Source organism: Colobus angolensis, unplaced genomic scaffold (genome assembly GCF_000951035.1).
Source record: "Colobus angolensis palliatus isolate OR3802 unplaced genomic scaffold, Cang.pa_1.0 Scaffold17, whole genome shotgun sequence".
In the NCBI taxonomy this organism is placed as follows: Eukaryota; Metazoa; Chordata; class Mammalia; order Primates; family Cercopithecidae; genus Colobus; species Colobus angolensis.
Genome location: NW_012114821.1, coordinates 2,827,656 through 2,847,265, shown reverse-complemented (window position 1 = coordinate 2,847,265; position 19,610 = coordinate 2,827,656). Strand labels below are relative to the sequence as shown.

Genomic DNA, 19,610 nt, shown 5'->3' with positions numbered 1-19,610 from the left:
CAACTCACTAGCTGGCTTTTTGCTGCCTCTGTCCAGATGACGTGACGATGACGCGAGGGCCCTAAGGTGCTGCCCAGTTAGGGTGGCAGGACTTTGGCACACAGCAGGGACTGGGCACACGCAGCTGACCCTACACCCACGGGGACTTCGTTCAGGCCCCACCGGCCTGCCTGGAAGGCCTTGCCCAGCTCTGAGGGTCCTCGAAGGCCCCACCCACACAGAAGGCCAAGAGCTGAGGGGAGCAAAGGAGGCTGAGCCAGGCTTGCCCCCGCATCCCAGAAGCAGCCCCGGCCACAACTTTCAACAAACCCGGACGACACTGGTGCTTTTCTTTCAGATGTGTAAGCGGGTTTGAAATCACTTTAAAAAGACAACTGGAAAAAAGCACATTTGAAAATGATGAAGTAAACTTCTAAGTAATTCCTAAACAAAGAAATCATAATGGAAAGTTATTTAGAACTGAACAAAAATTTAAAATACTGTACATTTCAAAATGTGTGACATTCAACTAAAGTAGTTTCTTGGGAAATTTCTAATTTCAAATGCTTTTGTTAGAAACGAATAGTTACCATATTCATGATGAATGTGGTAAATATTCAATCTGGGAGTCAGAAAAATAAAACAGCATCAACTTAAAGAAAGGAGTGAAATGATGAAACTATGAGCAGAAATCAATCACGATTTAAAACTCGCACGCACAGAAGGGAGAAGCCAGGAGCCACGTCTCTGCAGAGACCTGCACAACTGCGGGGTCTCTGTTGATACTGACTATAAAAGAAAACAGAGAAGGTACAAATATAGAATATCAGGAATGAGAAAGGGGACGTGGTTGAGGCTCTGAGGCTGTGAAAGCAGCAGCAGCCACCAACAGCCCTCAGCGGCCCTGCCCGAGCTTCACGGGTGTCGATGCATCCATCCGCGTGACCCCTGGGCCGGAGGCCTCTTCTCACCTCCCCTTCCCCACCCTGAGCTCACAAAGCTCATGAGCAGCAGGGTTGGCAGGGCTGAGACCAAGGCAGGCAGGGTGGGTACACAGGGCAGGGCAGACAGGGCAGGGACCAAGCAGGCAGGGCTGGCACGCTGTGACTGGCAGAGCTGGGACCAGGGCAGGCAGGGCGGGCAGGGCTGGGACCAGGGCAGGCAGGGCGGGCAGGGCTGGGACCAGGGCAGGCAGGGCGGGCAGGGCTGGGACCAGGGCAGGCAGGGCGGGCAGGGCTGGGACCAGGGCAGGCAGGGGGGGCAGGGCTGGGACCAGGGCAGGCGGGGGTGGGCAGGGCTGGGACCAGGACAGGCCAGCTTCTGCATCTGCATCTTAATCATTACATGAGGGTGCCCCAGTGTCACAATTGACAGCAAAAGGCTATTGCGTACAATTTACTTTCAGTAAGTTGAACATTTAGATAAAACAGTAGAATTTCCAGAAAAATGCAACTTAGCAAAACTGACCCAAGAAGAAACAGAAAGCTTGAATAACGTTTTACAACTTTAGAGGAATTAACTGGCAGTCAGAAAATCTCTCCACAAAGGAAAACACTAGATCCGCATAGTTTAACAGCAAAATCCCAGAAACATTCAAGGAATACATAATCCTGTTCTTCCACAAACTCACCAAGAATAGAACTACCGTCTCCATTCAACACTGCAGTAGAGGTTCCAGCCAGGAAAAGAAACACGTAATAGGCGAAAGCACTGGAAAAGGAGCGAAAACGCTGTCATTATGCACAAACACCACCATCTACAGGGAAGGCTCAAAAGATTCCACAGACAAATCATTACAATAAAAAGGGTTTAGCAACATGGCTGGACACAAACCAGTACACAAAAATCAATTACACCACACAGGAAAAGTCTGGCTTCTTCCACAAATAAACTTGGAGAGAAATAAAGAGACAGAGGGAAGCCAGAGACAAAGACACACTCGGAGGAGGAGCACGGGTCAGCGCAGCATGGGATCTCAGGGGGCTCCACGTTAAACAGCGTCTCTGAAACAGGCACTCCCAGAGGCCGTTGGCCACTTCAACTGCAGGTTGCGTACGGCCGCCAAACGAGCTGTCACAGTGGAAATCTGGTCACACATAAAAGGAGTCCTTCTCTTTGGGGACACGCTGAAATATTACCAGATGAGATGATCTGCTATCTGGGATTTACTCTAGAATGACACAGCACATGTACAGCTTGGGGGCACGTGTACGGCCACACTGGCCACGAGCAGTGAGGGGAAGCTGAGGTACACCAGGGGCTGCGACGTGCCTGTGCCTACTCTGATGTGCTTGAAAATTTCCACATTTAGAAAATTAAAACATAAAATATTCAGAAATTAAATAAAATGGACTCTGTTTCTTAGAAAAAGACAATTGCATGCACACACCAGCAAGAAGCATTTGGAAAATGTAATATTCGGAATGGTACCACTTACAACAGCAGGAAAAAAAAGTTTTTACTTTGTTGAAATGAATTTAAGAAAAGATACGTAAGATCGTTATAGAGAAAGTTATATGACTTCATTGAAAAACATTTTTAAAAAACCCATAAATATAAAGATATGTGTCTGTTCACGGACTGGATGCCTCAGAACAATGAAGAAGTCACGTCTCCCCACGCGGACGCAGGGACGCCAGGCAAACCCAGTCAAAGCTCCAGGGTGCAACAGGTGATCCTAAACCTTACGGTCAACATCAAACCGCCAAACATACCCAAGACACTTCTGAAGAAAAATAAGAAGCGCAATTTTTTCTAAAAAGGATTGAGAATTACAGTAAAGCTATAGAAATTAAGGTGGATTTTGGCATATGAAAAGCAAACTTGACCAGAGAACCCAAATGAAAACTTGATCACAGAGCTGTCAGCAGGTCTGCAGAAGAAAGGCAATTCCACAGTCCACACAATTTGTTCTTAAACAGAGAAAAAACATCACAGTTTCCCCTCCACGCTCATCCCACCTCACACCATAAACAAAAATCAAAGGTCAATTAAAGCCTTAAATATGAAAAACACATTGTTCAGTCTTCAGAGGGAAGTAAAAGACGGCAGCAGTATCATCTCGGGATGGAAGTTACTGAACAGAAAAGTGCAAGTCCCGAAGGGAATGATGGATCAACGCAAGGCTGCCCTGGCTGAGAACTTCTGCCTCCCAGCGAGAAGCCGGCCCGGACTGGGTTGGGCTGTGTGAACCCACCTGAGGAGGCTTTCATCTCCAGAGCACAGGAGGGAAGCCTGCAAACCCATAAGCACAAGGCAAACCCAAGAGAAAAGCAGACAAACAGTGCTCCCTGGCAGGAAGATCCACATGCCTGATAAACACGAAAAGGGATGGATCCATCCCATTCATTATCAGAGAAACATCCATTCCAACCAGAGAGGACAAGCCACACCCACCAGGTTGGCAAGAGGTCGCCACCCGACACCCCGGAGTACTGACAAGGACATGGAGCAAAGAGGGCTCTGGGTGGGGCCCGCATCGGCTCAGCTGCAGGTGGCCCGGCCCAGGAATGCCACCCTACCGTGTGCCAGCAGAGGCTCTGGCCATGGGCACAGGCTGTGAGGGAGGACACGGGAGCCAGCCTCAGCATCCCCGAGATGCGGAACACGCACAGATGCCGCGGTGTGCTCACAGAACCCAACATGATGCAGCACGAAATCGAAGGGGCCACAGCCACGCGAAACATGGAGGCTCTCTGAACACGACGTGTAAAAGTAGCACAACCCGGAGCCCCACAAATCGTCTGAGCCCAGGGAAGTTCAAAACCTGCACAGCTCAGCAACATACGGCTCAGGGATATGCACACACATAAGCAAAACTGTGAAGCAGCAGCAAGATGCAGCACGTACACAATTCAGGGCAAGGACAAAGGAGTGGGGAGAGTAAAGGAGCAGGGGCCTGGGGGTCAGGCTCACCACCTCCAAACCATTAGATCTGAACCTGTATCTACACCCCATGCACACGTGCACACACGCCCAGTCTTGTGTCTACTCAGCGTCCCTCGGAACACGTTTTTAAACATAATATAGATCAAGCAGCTGACACCGTGCCCTGCCTAAGGCCCCGCAGGCTCCCCTGGCCCATGGAAGGAACCACCATCCACACCGGCCTCCCAGGACACCCTCATTCAGGTCTCCCGGGGCTGCCTCCTCCAGGGTCCCCCTCTACTTTCCACTAAGCACCCCCTCCCCGAGGGCCCTCCCTCACCTCCTCAGCTCACGCAGCCCGCCCCTCTGGGCTGGCAGTCCCAGTCCCTGGGTCATTTCCTTCCTAGCACTCAAGAAAGAGGATCTCAGAACCATCCCAGTCAGAACACGGGCCCCCAAGTACACAGGACTCACTTGTCTCTCTGCCTCCTGCCCAACTCCTGACACACAGCAGACGCTGGACCAATGGTCTGGGCAGGAAGGAGGAAAGGGAGGCAGAAGCAGGAGGAGACTAGGCCAGCCAGCCTAGCACTCCCAGTGGGCAGGAAGGATGAGGGCCTCCTAGAGGACCTGGCCTGCGAGGCACTAAGTGGTGATGGCAAGATGAGGAGGAGCACTTGGTGATGTCACCAATAGCCACGTGCACCCCGTCCTCCTGCCGCCATCCTATCCCAGCACACCCGTCCTCCCTGCCGTCATCCTATCCCAGCACACCCCCGTCCTCCCTGCCACCATCCTATCCCAGCACACCCGTCCTCCTGCCGTCATCCGATCCCAGCACACCCCCGTCCTCCCTGCCACCATCCTATCCCAGCGCACCCGTCCTCCCTGCCACCATCCTATCCCAGCACACCCCTGTCCTCCTGCCGCCATCCTATCCCAGTGCACCCGTCCTCCTGCCACCATCCTATCCCAGCGCACCCCGTCCTCCTGCCGCCATCCTATCCCAGCGCACCCCTGTCCTCCTGCCGCCATCCTATCCCAGCGCAACCCTGTCCTCCCTGCTGTCATCCTATCCCAGCGCACCCATCCTCCCTGCTGTCATCCTATCCCAGCACACCCGTCCTCCTGCCGCCATCCTATCCCAAAGCACCCCTGTCTAAAATACGCTCTGAAATACCTAGAAATAAACCCCAGTTCTACCTTGCACCAGCTGCACGGCCCTGGCGTGAGGTTTATGAGCCCCAGCGGCCTCAGCTTCCTCCTCTGTACGGAGTGCAAAGTGCCGCCTGCTCCACACTGTCATAGGAAGGCCAGGTGAGATCCTGCATCCCCTCAGCCATTCTCCAAATACCCCGAGCACCACCCACCAGCAGCTTGGTTCTCTGAGCGCCAGCTCCATGCCCAGCATGAACTGGGACACTCAGGTCTGCCCACACGCAGGACAGCCACTCCTGATGCTTCCTTTCCAGGGGCCTGAATCGCCTGAGCTCAGCAGTCACACCCCATCTCAGGACACAGGCCACTTTCCTCAACGGAACAGAACTGGTGCATAGCCATCAGCATGACACAGTGGGGACCCTACCCACTGCCATCCCCTCCTCCCTGCCCCCACTGCCAGCCACTATCATTACCTAGGGGCTGATAGCCTTGTCTTGAAGGTCCCCCAAAAGGGCCACGGCTCCCCAGGCCACCTCCGCCAGCGATGGATCCGTACGACATCTTCTTACAGATGGCAGGGCCAGCAGCCTCCACACTGAGCTGGAGGAAACAGGAAAACCAGGGGGAAGACGGGGAAGAGATGGGGATTAAAGCTCCAATTCAGGGTGCACAGGGGCCTCCTGACCCTCCCCAGCCCCAGGACGCTGGCTCCACCGTACTCATTCCCTAGGCTACTCCAGGCTTCTCACCAGCCCCCAAACAGCAACCCCATAGAGCCCCTTCAAGGTGGCCTCTTGGTCCACAGGTCCCTGTAGGAATACAGAAACACAGCCTGAGGAAGGTGTGCCCCATGCCCTCCCAAAAGGGACCCCCAGCAAGGTGAGCCCTCTGGCCGGCTCTTAAAGACCAACCCCCACCACCAGCATCCCAGCTGGCTTCTGGGAGCACTGGGCCCCGGCAGGGCCCCCGCCATGCAGGCAGGACCCCCACCAAGCAGGCAGGATCCCCGCCATGCAGGCAGGGCAGCATCCACTGCATGTGAGTCAGGCCCAGGCCAGGCTGAGAACCCTGCGCTCACACAGCCCGCCAGCATCTCCAGCTCCATTGTCCTGAGCCACACTCCATGGTAGCGGGGCTGGGTCAGGCCCGGGGTGGCTCTGCCCTGGCTGAGTGCAACCTGTGCAGCTAGGCAAGAGCCACGGGGCCTCTCTGGGCCTCAGTTTCCTCATCTGTGAAGTAAGGGGAAGAGGAGGACCTGCGTCTTAGGGCTGTTGTGAGATGTAATCAGACACACATTACAGTTGGCGAACAGTAAGCACTAAACACGTAACTCACGGCATTGGTGCCATCCTTGGGGCACCAGCTATCCCTGGCCTGGGGAGCTGGGCATCCTGCCCAAACCGCTCCTCCCATGGGCTGCAGCTCCAGGCAGGGACTCAGAGCACACCACCAGAGGACAACGGGAGCTCTCCTGCCCAGACACTGCCAGAGCGTCCTCTCTGTGTACAGGGGTCCCTGTGCGGGCAGCTTCTGACTGGCCTAGACCCTAATGCTATCGCTATGGAGCCTGCCACCCACCGCATTAGGAACTCAAACGCAGCCTTCTGAAACCGTAGTAATTCGTTTTAAATAACAAAGCTCTTACTGTGAACACAGAGAACATCTTTATTAAAAACCACTGCATTTTCCAAAAACAAAACCCCTCAGGGACAGCAGCGCCATCCTACAGCCGTGGCACCCTCCGGGAGGCCCAGCAGGACTGCCACACTCACACCTGCTGCTGGTGCAAGCTGCCGCTGCACCGAGTTCCACCGGAGGCACATGAAGACGTCCAGCCCCACGCAGGGAGGCGGCAGGCAGAGCGGTGCTCAGCCCCTCTCTCCACGGGTCTCAGGCCTCCCATCCCAGGTACCTGCCCAGTCCCCTCTCTCCACACTGCCTGGAATGGGGAGGTGGGCAGGAAGTTGGGTCTCAGGGGAAGACAGGAGGCAGGAGATGTCTGCTGCCCCAGGGGAGGGTGGGCTCTGAGGGCGGGTGGGATTCCAGGAGCTTGAGAGGCAGGTCTCAATCCAGCGAGCAGAGAGCTCCGCACACGGGTCGGGGCCTCGGATCGGGAAAAGCTCAGATGTGGAAGACAGCCCAAGACACACGGGGGAAACACAGCGTGGAGGAAACACACACTATCCAGAGAGAAAACTTGAACACGGAACAGCGCAGCAGCTAGCACTTCCTTAACTCTTGGCGCATGACGACAACCACACAGGCGCTTTACTGCTCGCACAGATCCATCCGCACAACCCTCTACGCTGGGGCCACAATTATCTTTACCTTGCAGCTGAGGAAACTGAGGCACGGAGAGGTGAGGTAACTTGCCCAAGGTCCCCCAGCTGGTAACGGGTGGAGAAGGCTTCAGACCCGGGCAGCCTGGTTCCAACGCCTGTGTTCTCTGTACTGCCCTCAAAGGAACGAGCCCAGATAACAAAGGCTGTGTTCACAGCCCCAGCGCAGGAACGGGACGCCAAGAAAGGGACTTTCAGAGAACACAGAGGAGCGCCGGGAAGTCAACACTGGGAGCAGCAGCAAAGAGCTCCAGAGAAGGGGCAGGCAGAGCGAGCGCCTCCAGAAACCAGGGCACGAAGACACGGGGAGTCAGAGGAAACCACCGGCCCTGCACGGGAACTTCTCCATCGGAGGAAGCGGAGCTTCAGAAAGAAGGACGGGAGAGCCAGGGGAAGAGAATCGTCAGGAACAGCATTCGCACTGATCCCAGCCGGAGCTCACTCAAGCTGGGTAGGGGCCCCTCACGCCCCGGGAGACCTCGGGACACCCAGACAAGGAGACTGTCCACAGGCAACCAAGTCCCACATCCAGCACCAGAGGCCACGGTGACTGGGGAGATCCCCACAGCTTCAGTGCGGGGACAACTAGTGTGAGGGCCATAGGAGGCCATTTCCAACACCGGAGGTCCCCAGACCACCCCTCCACACATGTTTTCTCGGCGAGGTACTCGAGGGTGAGCTCTGCCAGAACCAGGAACCGTGAGGATGGAAGAAGGCCTGGACCGCCTGCAACCACAGGAAGCTGAAGGGGACGCAGGGCAAAAGCTGTGCCCAGGCAAGGAGGGCAGCCCACTGACAGGGCCCCAGAAGAACGTTCTAGAGACTTTTTCAAGAAGACAAAAGCCCAACCGCTGATGTGAAGGATCGTGAGACTGAGAGCTAGAGGAGGGCTTCCGGCTCCTAAGAAGTACAAAAAACACCAGGCAAACAAAGGCAGTTACGAACTCCAGGGAAAACCAAAGGTTGAGCAGAGAAGAAAATCATCCCGGTTTCCTATGACTGGGCTGATTCCAGCAGCACATGTGATTCGAATTAGGAAAGCCCTGGTCTCCTTGAGTGTGACAACACTGCAGCGACACCGGGAGGAGGGGAAGCAGGAAGTGTGTGCATACGTGTGTGCATGCATACGTGTGTGCATGTCCCTGGGTGTGTATGTAGGCATGTGTGTACATATGTGGTGGGCATGTGTGTGCCTGTGTGTACCTGTGAGACAGCAGGTACTTGTGTGTGCAGACAGACCTGAATCCTCATCTTGCAAGCTGATAATGCGTAAACATTTTAAAAATCAAGTAGCAATAGAGGTCTATTATTTAGAGATCAACATCAAAAGAATCTACTTGAAGAATCAGCATAGATGAGTCTGGGAAAGGGGATGGAGGGCGACTGGGGATGACTGTTTTTCTTAATTAACTTTGTACAACTCATTTAACTCATTTACTCTCTAAACTACATGCACGTATAATTTTAAAGTATTAAACCTTAACTTGTAGAATTCCAGTGAAACATCATCTAGAAAGACGTGTCTGGAACCAAGGGGAGGGCTGTTTGGGGGGATGCCTTCAGCAGACAAGAGCCAGGTGACCATCCAGGGCTCTCCTTAAATCCCCGGGAGGCGGCCCCAGAGCACCTAGCTTTGTCCCAGGTGGCCGCCCAGGCCACAGGGAGACGCAGCTGATGCAGGGCATGGCCCAATCCTACAGATACACCCTTCGTGCCCCAGTGCCACCTCACCAGCAGAGCAGGCCTGTCCCGGCCTCAGGAAGTGACTTCCATAGAGGAGCCAGCACAAGCCGTCCTGGGCGAGGGCGCGGCAGAGGCTTTCACAGAACTCGGGGAAAGTGCTCAAGCCCCAGGTGGGGAAGGTCCAGCAGTCCCAAGAAAGTGGCTCAAGGGGGTCCTCAGCACAGGGTGCTACTTGCCATCAGCTAAAATGATGGTGAGGCACTGAGGGGGGTCAGTCAGGCCTGACATGAGACTTGTGTTTGGGGAGCTCCCTCTGCTTCAGGATCGAGAGCAAGCTGCTGGGGGCACGTGAGGGGCTGGCAGGGCAGTGAGCAGGTGGTGGCAGGAACCAGGACCTGGGCAGGGAGGGAGGGTGGAGCTAGGGATTGGCACTGAACCCAGGGAGAGTCAAGGACAAGCCCCAGGTTCTGGCCCAGAAGGCACGGGGACAGTGCTTTGACTTCCTCGTGCCAGAAAGTGAGGGGAGCCGTGTGCAGGGATGAGCACAGAGGGGCTCCCACAGGCAGGCAGATACCCAAAGCCCTGGAGGTGGGGCCAGATGCAGAAGGGGAGTCCACTGTGTAGGGACAGTTGTAAGGAAGAGAACTCCCGGGAGCGAAGCCTCTGTGGAGAGAGGAGAGGGCCCCACAGACAACACAGGAGATGGGGACAAGTTGGGGGGATGTTAACCAGAGGTCACAAAAGCCACGGTGGAGGCTCTATGAGACTGCAAAGGGGAGCGGGGTCTGCTGGGTTTCAGGACAAGGAGGAGCAGCCAGCGGCCATCACTGCAAAGGGCGGCAGGGTCTGCTGGCTTTCAGGACAAGGGGGAGCACAGGAAGCTTGAGGAGGGCTCATGAGAGGTAGGAGCACTCACTCCAGGGAGGAGGGAAGAGATTCAAGTCTGAAAGAGCTCAGCTGAACCAGAGCTGGGGCCCCCGGGGGGGACTGGAAGGCTGCCCAAATCCCCTCTGCTCCGGCCAGGCACGCAGAGGGGAGTGAAGATTCGTGGGCTGCTCAGCCGCCACCAAAGAGACCACCTGACCAAATTCACAATTTCATTTCGCTGCACACGGGAACATGAAACACCTCTGTGTCTGCTCAGCCAACTCAGAGACAAAGGCCAGCCTGGGGGAGGGGCCACCGAGTCACCACAGAGGCGGCTGGTCTGGGAACACATGTCTTCTGCCTACTAACGGCCCCGCCCGGCCAGCCACTCTGGACCCCTGGGGACACCTGGAACCCAGTGTGTGCAAGCCCCCCATCGCGGGGAGACCACAAGGGGCCACAGGGTACTGAGCTGTACCAACCCAAACCCTCCAGGTGCCCCACGCTTCCCCTTCCCTCCAGTGTCCGACTCAACCCCCATCCTGCGCTGGTCCAGCCCTCCCCAGTACTGCCCCAGCCAGCAGTGGCCCCTGTGCCCACACCGGCACCCAAGGTCTCTGGGAGCTGGGCCCTGTCCTGACCCAGCCTCAGCTCTTGCTGCGCCCCTGCCCCACGCCCTTGCTCTCTGGGGGTTCTGCCTGTTTCACCCAGGCTGCCTCCCACCTCCGTGCCTTTGCCCAGGCTCCGTGCCTTTGCCCAGGCTGTGCCCTGGCTTCCTCCATGCTGCTCCTGCTCCTCCACCCTGCAGCCAGCCCACGCCCCCACCAGGCCAGCCAGCTGCTCCCGTCCTGACCTTCCTGCCCACACCTGACCTCAGAGCCCGATGCTGACCACACGTCAGGCCGAGCATCACCACGCTCCGTAAGACGTAGACGCCCACCTGTTCCCCGCCTAGGGGAGGCTGCACACCTGCTGGAGCTGTCCTCACCCAGGGCTGGCCCGGTCCAGTGCATCATCACCCCAGCCCTGCCCTGACCTCAGCACGTCCCAGCAGGCCAGACCAGAAACCCTATCTCCTGTCCCCAGTCAAGGACCCCCACAGGATCGGCCCATCCTTCACTGAGGGGGAAAGAACGAGAAGCCCAGCCCTCACAGGTGCTGAGCCAGTGTCCTGAGACTCGGCACCACTCACGTCGCTGGAGTCCATGAGGAGGTACTCTCATACATCCCATTCACAGGGGAGCCGGGGAAATCCCCAAATGAGAATCTGACTGGCCCCCAGCCACCCAGAGCCTGCCTGCCTCACCTGCACCTGCTCAGCAGGCCCTGGCCAGGTGCCTCACTTTTGTGAGCAAGGCTGATCCTCACGACACTGTGAGGCAGGAGTTATAACCCCGTTCAAGAAGAGGACACTAAGGCCCGGGGTCAGCCAGCCGTCAGTGCAGGGCATGAAACACGCCAGAAGGCCTCAGACCCCCTGGCCACAGCATGCCACTCCTGTCCCAGCAGGAGTGCACTGCCAACCACAGCTGGCACAGATGCCCTGCCAGGAGGAGGGGTCAGCGCCCAGGCATGCTGGCTCGCTCAGGTGGGACTTCATCCTGATACCACGAGAGCCTCCCAGGAGTGAGGTGGGTGCAGGGAAGAGCCGTGGCACAGAAACCAGGAAAGCAGCCGGGCACTGTGGGGTGCGGCCTCGAAGGCCTGGGCCCAGCAACAGAGGGAGCCAGACCTTCCCAACCAAAGCACCCTGCTGTGTTCAGGACATGGTGGGGCCCCCGAAGCCTCCAGGAGAAGGCAGGCCAGCATAAGGGCTGCACATGGGCAGGGGACCTAGCCAGGGCCAGTGCTCAGAGGAGGGAGGGCTGGGCAGCCAGAGGCACGGCCAGGAGGGGATGTGGCAGAGAACAGGGACGAAGCTTGAGGGGGACATGGAGTCCCTTGGGGGAGTGTGGCAAGGGCAGAGCGGGCACTGGCTGAGCCAGATGTGGCTGAGGGCCTGGGCAAGGGCTGCAGAAGCCATTCGCAGCCCAGCTGGGCGGAAGCTGGCAGCAAGGCCAGGCCGGAGGGGTGGGCAGAGGCTGCCAGGCTGTTTTGCCCAAGAATGGCCCGAGCCCCAGGGCTGCCTCAATGAGGCCAGACGGAGGCCAGGGACAATGCCCCACTTGCTCCCAAGAAGGCTTCCTACTGAGCTGCTTCCATGCCCGCCAAGGCCAGCCACCAGCCCCTCCGGCCTCGTGCCCCTCAGGCTGGCGCCGGCTCTTCCCAGGGCCCCCAACCCCCGACAGCCTGAAGGGAGCCGTCTGTCCTTGCACTGCCCAGATTCTGTTTGCAGGGCGCCGGGGGAAGTGGCGGTGCCAGGGAACACCCACTTCAGGCGTGCCACCACCCTGGCAACTCAGCCTGCCCCTGGGACAAAGCCCCCAGGCCCAGGAGGAGGGGAGGCCAGGCAGCAGGCCAACCCAACTGCCCACCAGACTCCCGGCCCCAGCTCTGGGGCTGGGTCCCCCACCTTCTGGGCTGTGGGGCCAGTGCGTGGGTCTTGAGCCCCTCAGTCAGACTCCCCAGCAGGGCCTCTGAGGCAGGGGGCCGGGCCCACACAGGCAGAGGGCATCCAGACTGGGCCGCCCTTCCCCCAGCAGGTGGGAACAGTGTTCTCCAGGCCGAGCTTCCAGAACAGCCCCAGCCCCTCAGCCTGGCTTGAGAGCAGGTCGCTCGCAGGGCCAGGCCCCACAGAGGTCGCATCAGCTCTCCCGCCCTTGGTTTTCTCATCTGTCAAACGGACAGCAGTCCCGCCCTCACCTTCGGGCATGCGTTCTCTGAACCTCTGACCCGGGCACCATGGTGGGGACACAGCAGCTCCAGACAGACCTGGCCTGCTCTCAAAGACTCTGTGCTCCAAACAGGGACAGACAGGAAAGTGGCATCACACTTGTCCCATGGGGGAGGAAACGAGGAGGGCAGCTGATTGGATGTGCCTGGTCAGTGAGGGCACCAGAGGCCCCTGACAACTCGGGCTGGAGGACATGAATGCAGGGATGGGCTCCTCGGGCGAGCCCAGGGCTGAGCCACCAGCTGGGACATGCAGCAGCAGAGGCAACGGCAGGAAGTGGCGCTGCCTCCCAGGAGCGAGGGCACAGAAAGCAGCCCAGGGCCCACACCCGGACAAGGGGCCAGGGCCAGGGCGACCTGTGGCCTCCACGGCGCCCACCTGTGGCGGAGTGAATCCTGGGGCAGGCTCTGGCCCCAGCTGGGCTGCTCACGCACGGGCTTTCTGCAGCCCCCAGCCTCCCCTGTCCTCTGGGAAACAACACGGTGACAGAGGGGGAGCTGAACTCGCTCCCAGGGAGCTCAGGCTCGGGCTTGCCCTTGGCCAGTGGCGGGCATGCTGCCCTCACACTCGCTCAGTGAGCCTCAGGCGAGCTCCACAGACAAGGCTGGAAGAGACAGAGGGAGCTGCCAGTTCACAGGGAGTGGACGCCTAGATCAACGGCCAGACCACGGCCAGCGCCCGCTGCAGACCGCCGGGAGCCCTCGGCCGCGCCCCACCACAGGGAGAGACCACAGCGCAAACCTCTGCTCCCGGAAGCCTGCCCTTTGGGGGAAACCATTTTCCCGGGCAAAATGAAACTGCAAAGTTCAAGAGGAGAAACTGAATGATGGATGAGGCGCCCTGATCGCCTGCAGCAGAAGGGCTTGCTGTGCAGGGCAGCTGCCCACCGGGAACCTCCACAGGCGGCCATGCTGCAGCTCCTCTGCCTGGCACGCAGCTTTCACCACACCTGTAACACAGCCTCTCCACAGGCAGCAATCAGACAGCGGCACATGAAGGGGCGGTCCCAGGAAAAGAGAGCTCCTTATCTGGCATCCCACTCCCAGGCGGGAAGAGACAGACCCAGGACCCCAGCGGAGCTGTGGCCTCAGGGGTTGCTGCTGGAGCTGTCCTCCCACCCTGAATGAGCGGACTCCCTTACTTGGCCTCAACAGACCCATGTTGACAGCAGTAGGTCACCTCCCTGGCCTGGATATTTCCAGCCTCTTTCGACTTCTCTGTATAATCCCTAAAAGCACTCAGTGTAAGGCAGAGAACACCGTCTGAGCCCACTTTCTGCTGCTGTAACAGAATGTTACACACAGGGGAGTCTCTGAAGAAAAGAGATGGCCTCAGCTCGCGATTCTGGGGGCTGGGAAGTCCAAGACGGAGGGGCCTCCGGTGGAAGAGCACACAAGCACGTGAGGCCAAGAGCAAGCGGGGGCCGGCGCTTCCTCTCATCAGGAGCCCACCCCCAGATACGGCAGTGACCACGACCCAGTCACCTCTCAGGGGTCCCACTCTTCATACCGTCACAATGGTGACCGGATTTCAGTGAACTTTGGAGGGGACACTCACACCACAGCACAGTCCCAGTCCAGGAGCAGAAGACCTAGATAAGTCCCAGCTCAGCCTCTAGCTGGTCCTCTCCAGCCTGCTGTGCCCCAGCAAGTCCTGGCCCTTGAATCTATTTCCTCATCTGTAAAATGGGACCAAGAAGGGAGATCTCAGAGGGTGGGCATGAAGACCAGTGAGATGAAACATGTGAGACACTCTCAGGTCCCAGGCAGGAGTTCAAAGCCCAACTTCCAAGTCTCTGGACACTCGGGTCCCTGGCCCCACCCTAACACATAGACACCTAGAAGGGGTCCTGGTCCCCCAGAAGCCCACAGCCACCATGCTACACTCAAACAGACCAGTCTCCAAGCCACCAGCAAGGAAGAGGACCTTCTGTCATCTCCCCACGTGGCTGTGTGAGAGCTGTGGCTCCCTGTGCACTGGTATCTGCCAGGGATGGCCCTACAGGGAGAGCCATCTCAAGACCACACGGCCCAGAGGAAACAGCAGGGCCTGGTAAGGAAGCGGGGAGCCTCTGGACCCTGTTTCCTGGTTCCTCTAGCTCAGTGTGAAGGCTGCTGGCCCTGCCCTCTGTAAGAAAATGTCATACGGCTCCATCACCGGTGGAGGTGGCCTGGGGAGACGTGGCCTTTTCGGCGGGAACCAGGGAGGAGAGGGAGAAGAGATGTGGGTTAAAGCTCCGATTCAGGGTGTACAGGGGCCTCGTGCCCCTCCCCAGCCCCATGAGCCTGGCTCCACTGCACCCTTTCCCTAGGCCACCCTGAGCTTCTCAACAGCCCCCACAGAGCCCCTTCAAGGTGGCCTCTTGGTCCACTGGTCCCTGTAGGAAACGAAAACACAACCTGAAGAAGGCGTTCCCAGGGAATCCTGAGCCCCCAGCCTGCTACTTACCCTAAGGGCCAGACACCACGAACTGGTCCCCACAGGAGCCTTCAAGCTGTGACTGATGTCCCCTGGACCACCCTCCCCTCGACGGCCCACTGTGCACAGAATCCACCAAAATGGCACCCACCCATGAATGTGCCCTCAGGGTGCTTTGGAAGCCAACCGACCCAGAGATATCAGGGTGAAGACCACGCACGCCCTCACATGAGACCGGGATGCCCAACAGATGGTGCCCTGAGTCTGGTCACACCTGCTCGTGAGACCACAGTCTCATGTGGAGATATGTAGGACCTGTCTGGGGATCAAAGGGGACGATGAGTGATGACAGACAGCATGGTTCCAGGTGAGGAAGAAGAGTCACCTGTACCGGGAATCCTCTAAGTGAAACCTCAATTTTTAAAATGAGAAAACAAAACCCGGGGAGCAAAAATCACTTATCAAGGTCACAGGGACAAAGCGGATCTAGAATAAGGTGCCTGGCGCCCCATGGCTGCAGTGCCTTCTACCTGCCCCACCTTCCACACTCAGGGTTCCTCGGTGCTCTCCCTGTACCAGCACTAAGGCCTGATGTCTGCCCTCATGGCAGTCTCCCCACTGGACCACGAGCTACGGAGGAAGAGGAGCGTGTCCTCATCATCCTACCCCCCACACGGAGCACTCCCGCGCTCACTCGCCAAGCAATGGTACTCGATTAGAACTTGGAGGAGTCAGCGTGAATTCATAGTTTTTAAGATGCACAGAGAAATACAGATATAGATGTGTGTGGGTATATATAATCATACAGGCACACTCATTTACATAGCTGAGTGTGTACATGACAGACATCTACTCCCTAGCTTTGTCCACTGAGAGGGCTGAGACACTACACACCCCCATAGCAATGGACACACCCAGCACAGAGCTCTTGCTTCCTAAATACCACTCTTCACTGAAAGCAAGCAAGAGATATTAAGATGTCTTAGAGAAATGGCTGACTCCAAGGCTACAGCCAGGAAAGTGTAAGTCTGGAGCATGCAGCATGCTGTTATGCAAAAGAGTAAGGAAAAACTCAAATAAAGGTAGGGGCATCTCAAAAGGACACAAGAACCAGCTTGAAAAGGCTCTCCCTGGCCAAATGTGGACAATCTGAGCATTAAAGTAAATAATAAGAACTGTATAACTCATTGAATAAAATAAAAATCCATCAGTCCACACTGTTACAGATGAGTAAGTAGGAAAAAAACAAGAAGAGCTTTTCTTTAGAGTAGAAAGCCAGCTAATAACTGTGGAAGGAATGATGGAACCAGCAACCATCAGGATAATCATTCACTCTGGTAAGAATGTCCAACAGATGTTACAGCTAGAATGTGAAGGTTTGATGAATAACAGCATATTGACATAATCGCAAAGGATCTTCCCTAAGATACTTATAAATTCAAAATGTAAGAAAATAATTTTACATAAGAGAAGGCTGGTAGGCATCACCTTAATCAAATGATCTAAGTCAGCATCATCAGCCACGGGACAAGCCAGCACCACGTATCCCTCTTACACGATACACAGAAGAACATCACTTCCATGATCTTCCTGCCCAAAATGTGTGATTGTGAGAAACGGCAGAGACACTCAGACTGAGAGGAACTCACCAGCCATCTTCAAAATGTCAATGTCCTCAAAGACAGGCAGACTGAGGTGTTGTCTGAAATAAAAGGAGGCTAAAGAGACAATCACTAAAACCAACACAGGATCTGGGATTTCATGGTACTAGAAAGGACGTTTTGCTAAAAAGAACACAATTCAAAAGGTCTGTCCTGTGAATACGAACATGACCTTTAGAATGGAGAAGCCTATTGTATCCATGTCAATGTCCTGATCTGGATCACTGTGCTGTAGCTATACACACTGTCTATTTGGGGATCAAGGAGCATCACGTCTGCAACTCACTATCAAGTAGTTCTGAGAAAAACCACACATATATATACACACAGAGAGAGAGAAGAGACAGAGAGAAAGACAGAGAGACAGAGAGAGGGGAAGAAAGAAGAAACCAAATGAGGGACATGTTAACATTTGGGAAATCTGGGCAAAATATACACAAGTTTTCCTGTTAATCTGGCAACTTTTCTCTAAAATTACGTGCAAAAGTTCTAAATTAAACCTAAAATTAAAACTCACTGGAAATTATTTTTTAATCATAGGAATAAACTGTAAAAGGTGCAAGCACTGAAAAGTGCAAAACATTACTAAAAGAAAGTGAAGAACATAGAAATGAGTGAAGGGACCTACAGGGACCTACCACGTTCATGGACAGGAACACTCAAGACTATGCAGCTATAGCAGCTGATGGTTTTGCAGAGGAATTTGGCCGAACGTTTCCAATGTGCCATAAATTGTCCCAGGCCACCGAAAATGAAGGGAAACTTTCTGATTGATTTTTTTTTTTTTTTAAGATGGAGTCTCTCTCTGTCACCCAGGCTGGAGTGCAGCGGCGTGATCTCGGCTCACTGCAAGCTCCGTCTCCCGCGTTCACACCATTCTCCTGCCTCAACCTCCTGAGTAGCTGCGACTACAGGCGCCCACCACCACGTCCAGCTAATTTTTTGTATTTTCAGTAGAGATGGGGTTTCATCGTGTTAGCCAGGATGGCCTCGATCTCCTGACCTCGTGACCTACCTGCCTCAGCCTCCCAATCTGATTGCTTTTATGAAGCATATATGACCATGTCACCAAAACCTAATAAACCTAACCTAAAAACAAGAAAAAGAAAAAATTACAAACAAACATCTTATAAATACTGATGCAAAAATACTAAATAAAACACTAATAAATAAACCCAAAACCCCCTCTGCTTGTTTTTCCCAGGAATGCAAGGCTAGCTCAACAAGAGGACACTCATCAGTGCACTACACCATATTAACCTAAGGAACCTATGGGGAAAAGCTGGTGAGTTTCTCTACAGATGTTAAAAACAGCATCAACAGAGTTCAATGCTCATTCCTGATGGAAACACAAAAAGCTGTCTTATAATGATAAAACAAAGAACCTTTCATCCTAAACGAGCACCTTACTTAATAAAAAACACTAGGAACAATTCCTGAATATCAAGAAGAAAACAAAGGTGCCAGCTATCTCCAGTCCTATTCCACACTGGTCTGGTGGTGTCAGCCAATGCAGGTAAAACAAGAGATCAACACGACATTAAAAACAAAAAAAGAAATGAAACACGATTATCTCTGCTTGCAAACGATACGACAGTATACTTGGAAAACCCTAGCAAAACAATGTTAAAATCTGAACAATAAAAGATTTTGGTCAAGTATCAGGAGATAAAATTAACATACAGAAATCCACAGCCTTCGCATACACAGAAACCAGTCTGAGACAGTCATGGTAGGAAGAAACCCATTTACAACAGCAACAAAGAACACAGTATACCTAGGAATAAATTTAACATGAAATGGAAAAAATCTCTTCAAGGGGACTTTAAAGTATTTTAAAGTTCAGAAAACTAGAACTGATCAAATAGAAAGCTATCCCTTGTTCTTCAATAGGATGACTGTATCACAAAGACGTCAGTTTTCCTAGCGCAATAAAAATACCAACATGCGTTTTTATGGAGCTGGACGGGTTGACAGGCAGTTCATCACAGGCCGTTCATCTAGGAAAACAAAGACACAAGAATAACTGGGAAGACACTAAACAAAAAGGGCTCGCACTTGCGGACTTTCAGAGTCCTAGAGGGTGAAGTCCTGACACGCGTTACAACAGGAACGGATCCTGAAAGCACCGTGCGAGGCGGAAGGAGCCAGACACCAAAGACCACACACGTGTGATTCCACTGTCACGAGAGGCCGCAAGATGCAAATCCACAGAAACCGAAAGCAGACAGATGACGCCGGGGTCGGGGAGGGGGACGAGGGAGTGACTGCTCATATATGTGGGCTTTCTTTCCAGGGTGACGGAGATATTCCGGCATTTGATAGTAATGAATGTACAACACTGTAAATAGACTAAAATTCACTGAATTATACACTTCAAAAGGGTGAACTTTAGGATATGTGAATTACACCGCTATTATTAAAATGCTAGAAAGCCTCTATAATTAAAACTGTGCATGAAAATATAAATAGACCAATGGAATAAGGAAGAAAGTCTAAAAATAGACCCACGTACATATGGAAATTTAGTATATGATAAATGCGGCATCACCAATCAAAGAAGGACTTTTTCATAAATGGTGCTGAGACATCTGCTTAGACATTTGGAAAAAAATATTGGTTCATACCTCACATAATAAAAAGAATACACTCCAAATGGATCATGGCTATCAATGCAGAAAAGATAAAACAATGAAAGTGTGGGCAGAAGAATGAATTCCCCTTTCACCTCTATGTAGGGAAAAGTTTCCCAAGTAGGACTCAAAATCAAAATACTACAAAAGGAAAGACTGACGCATGCCA

The 19,610-nt window shown here is 54.4% G+C and overlaps 1 protein-coding gene across 1 annotated transcript in view; it reads right to left on the bottom strand.

Moving 5' to 3' along the window:
* Positions 1–17,556, bottom strand: part of TSNARE1 (t-SNARE domain containing 1) — a 161,381-nt gene extending 143,825 nt beyond the window's left edge. The window contains exons 1-2 of the mRNA XM_011938228.1: positions 17,447–17,556; positions 5,481–5,607 (exon numbers count right to left, since the gene is read on the bottom strand). Coding sequence (XP_011793618.1) covers positions 5,481–5,607; positions 17,447–17,455 — 136 coding nt within the window. The 5' untranslated portion in view covers positions 17,456–17,556. The remainder of the gene's footprint in view (positions 1–5,480; positions 5,608–17,446) is intronic.
* Between the last annotated feature and the right edge of the window lie 2,054 nt (positions 17,557–19,610).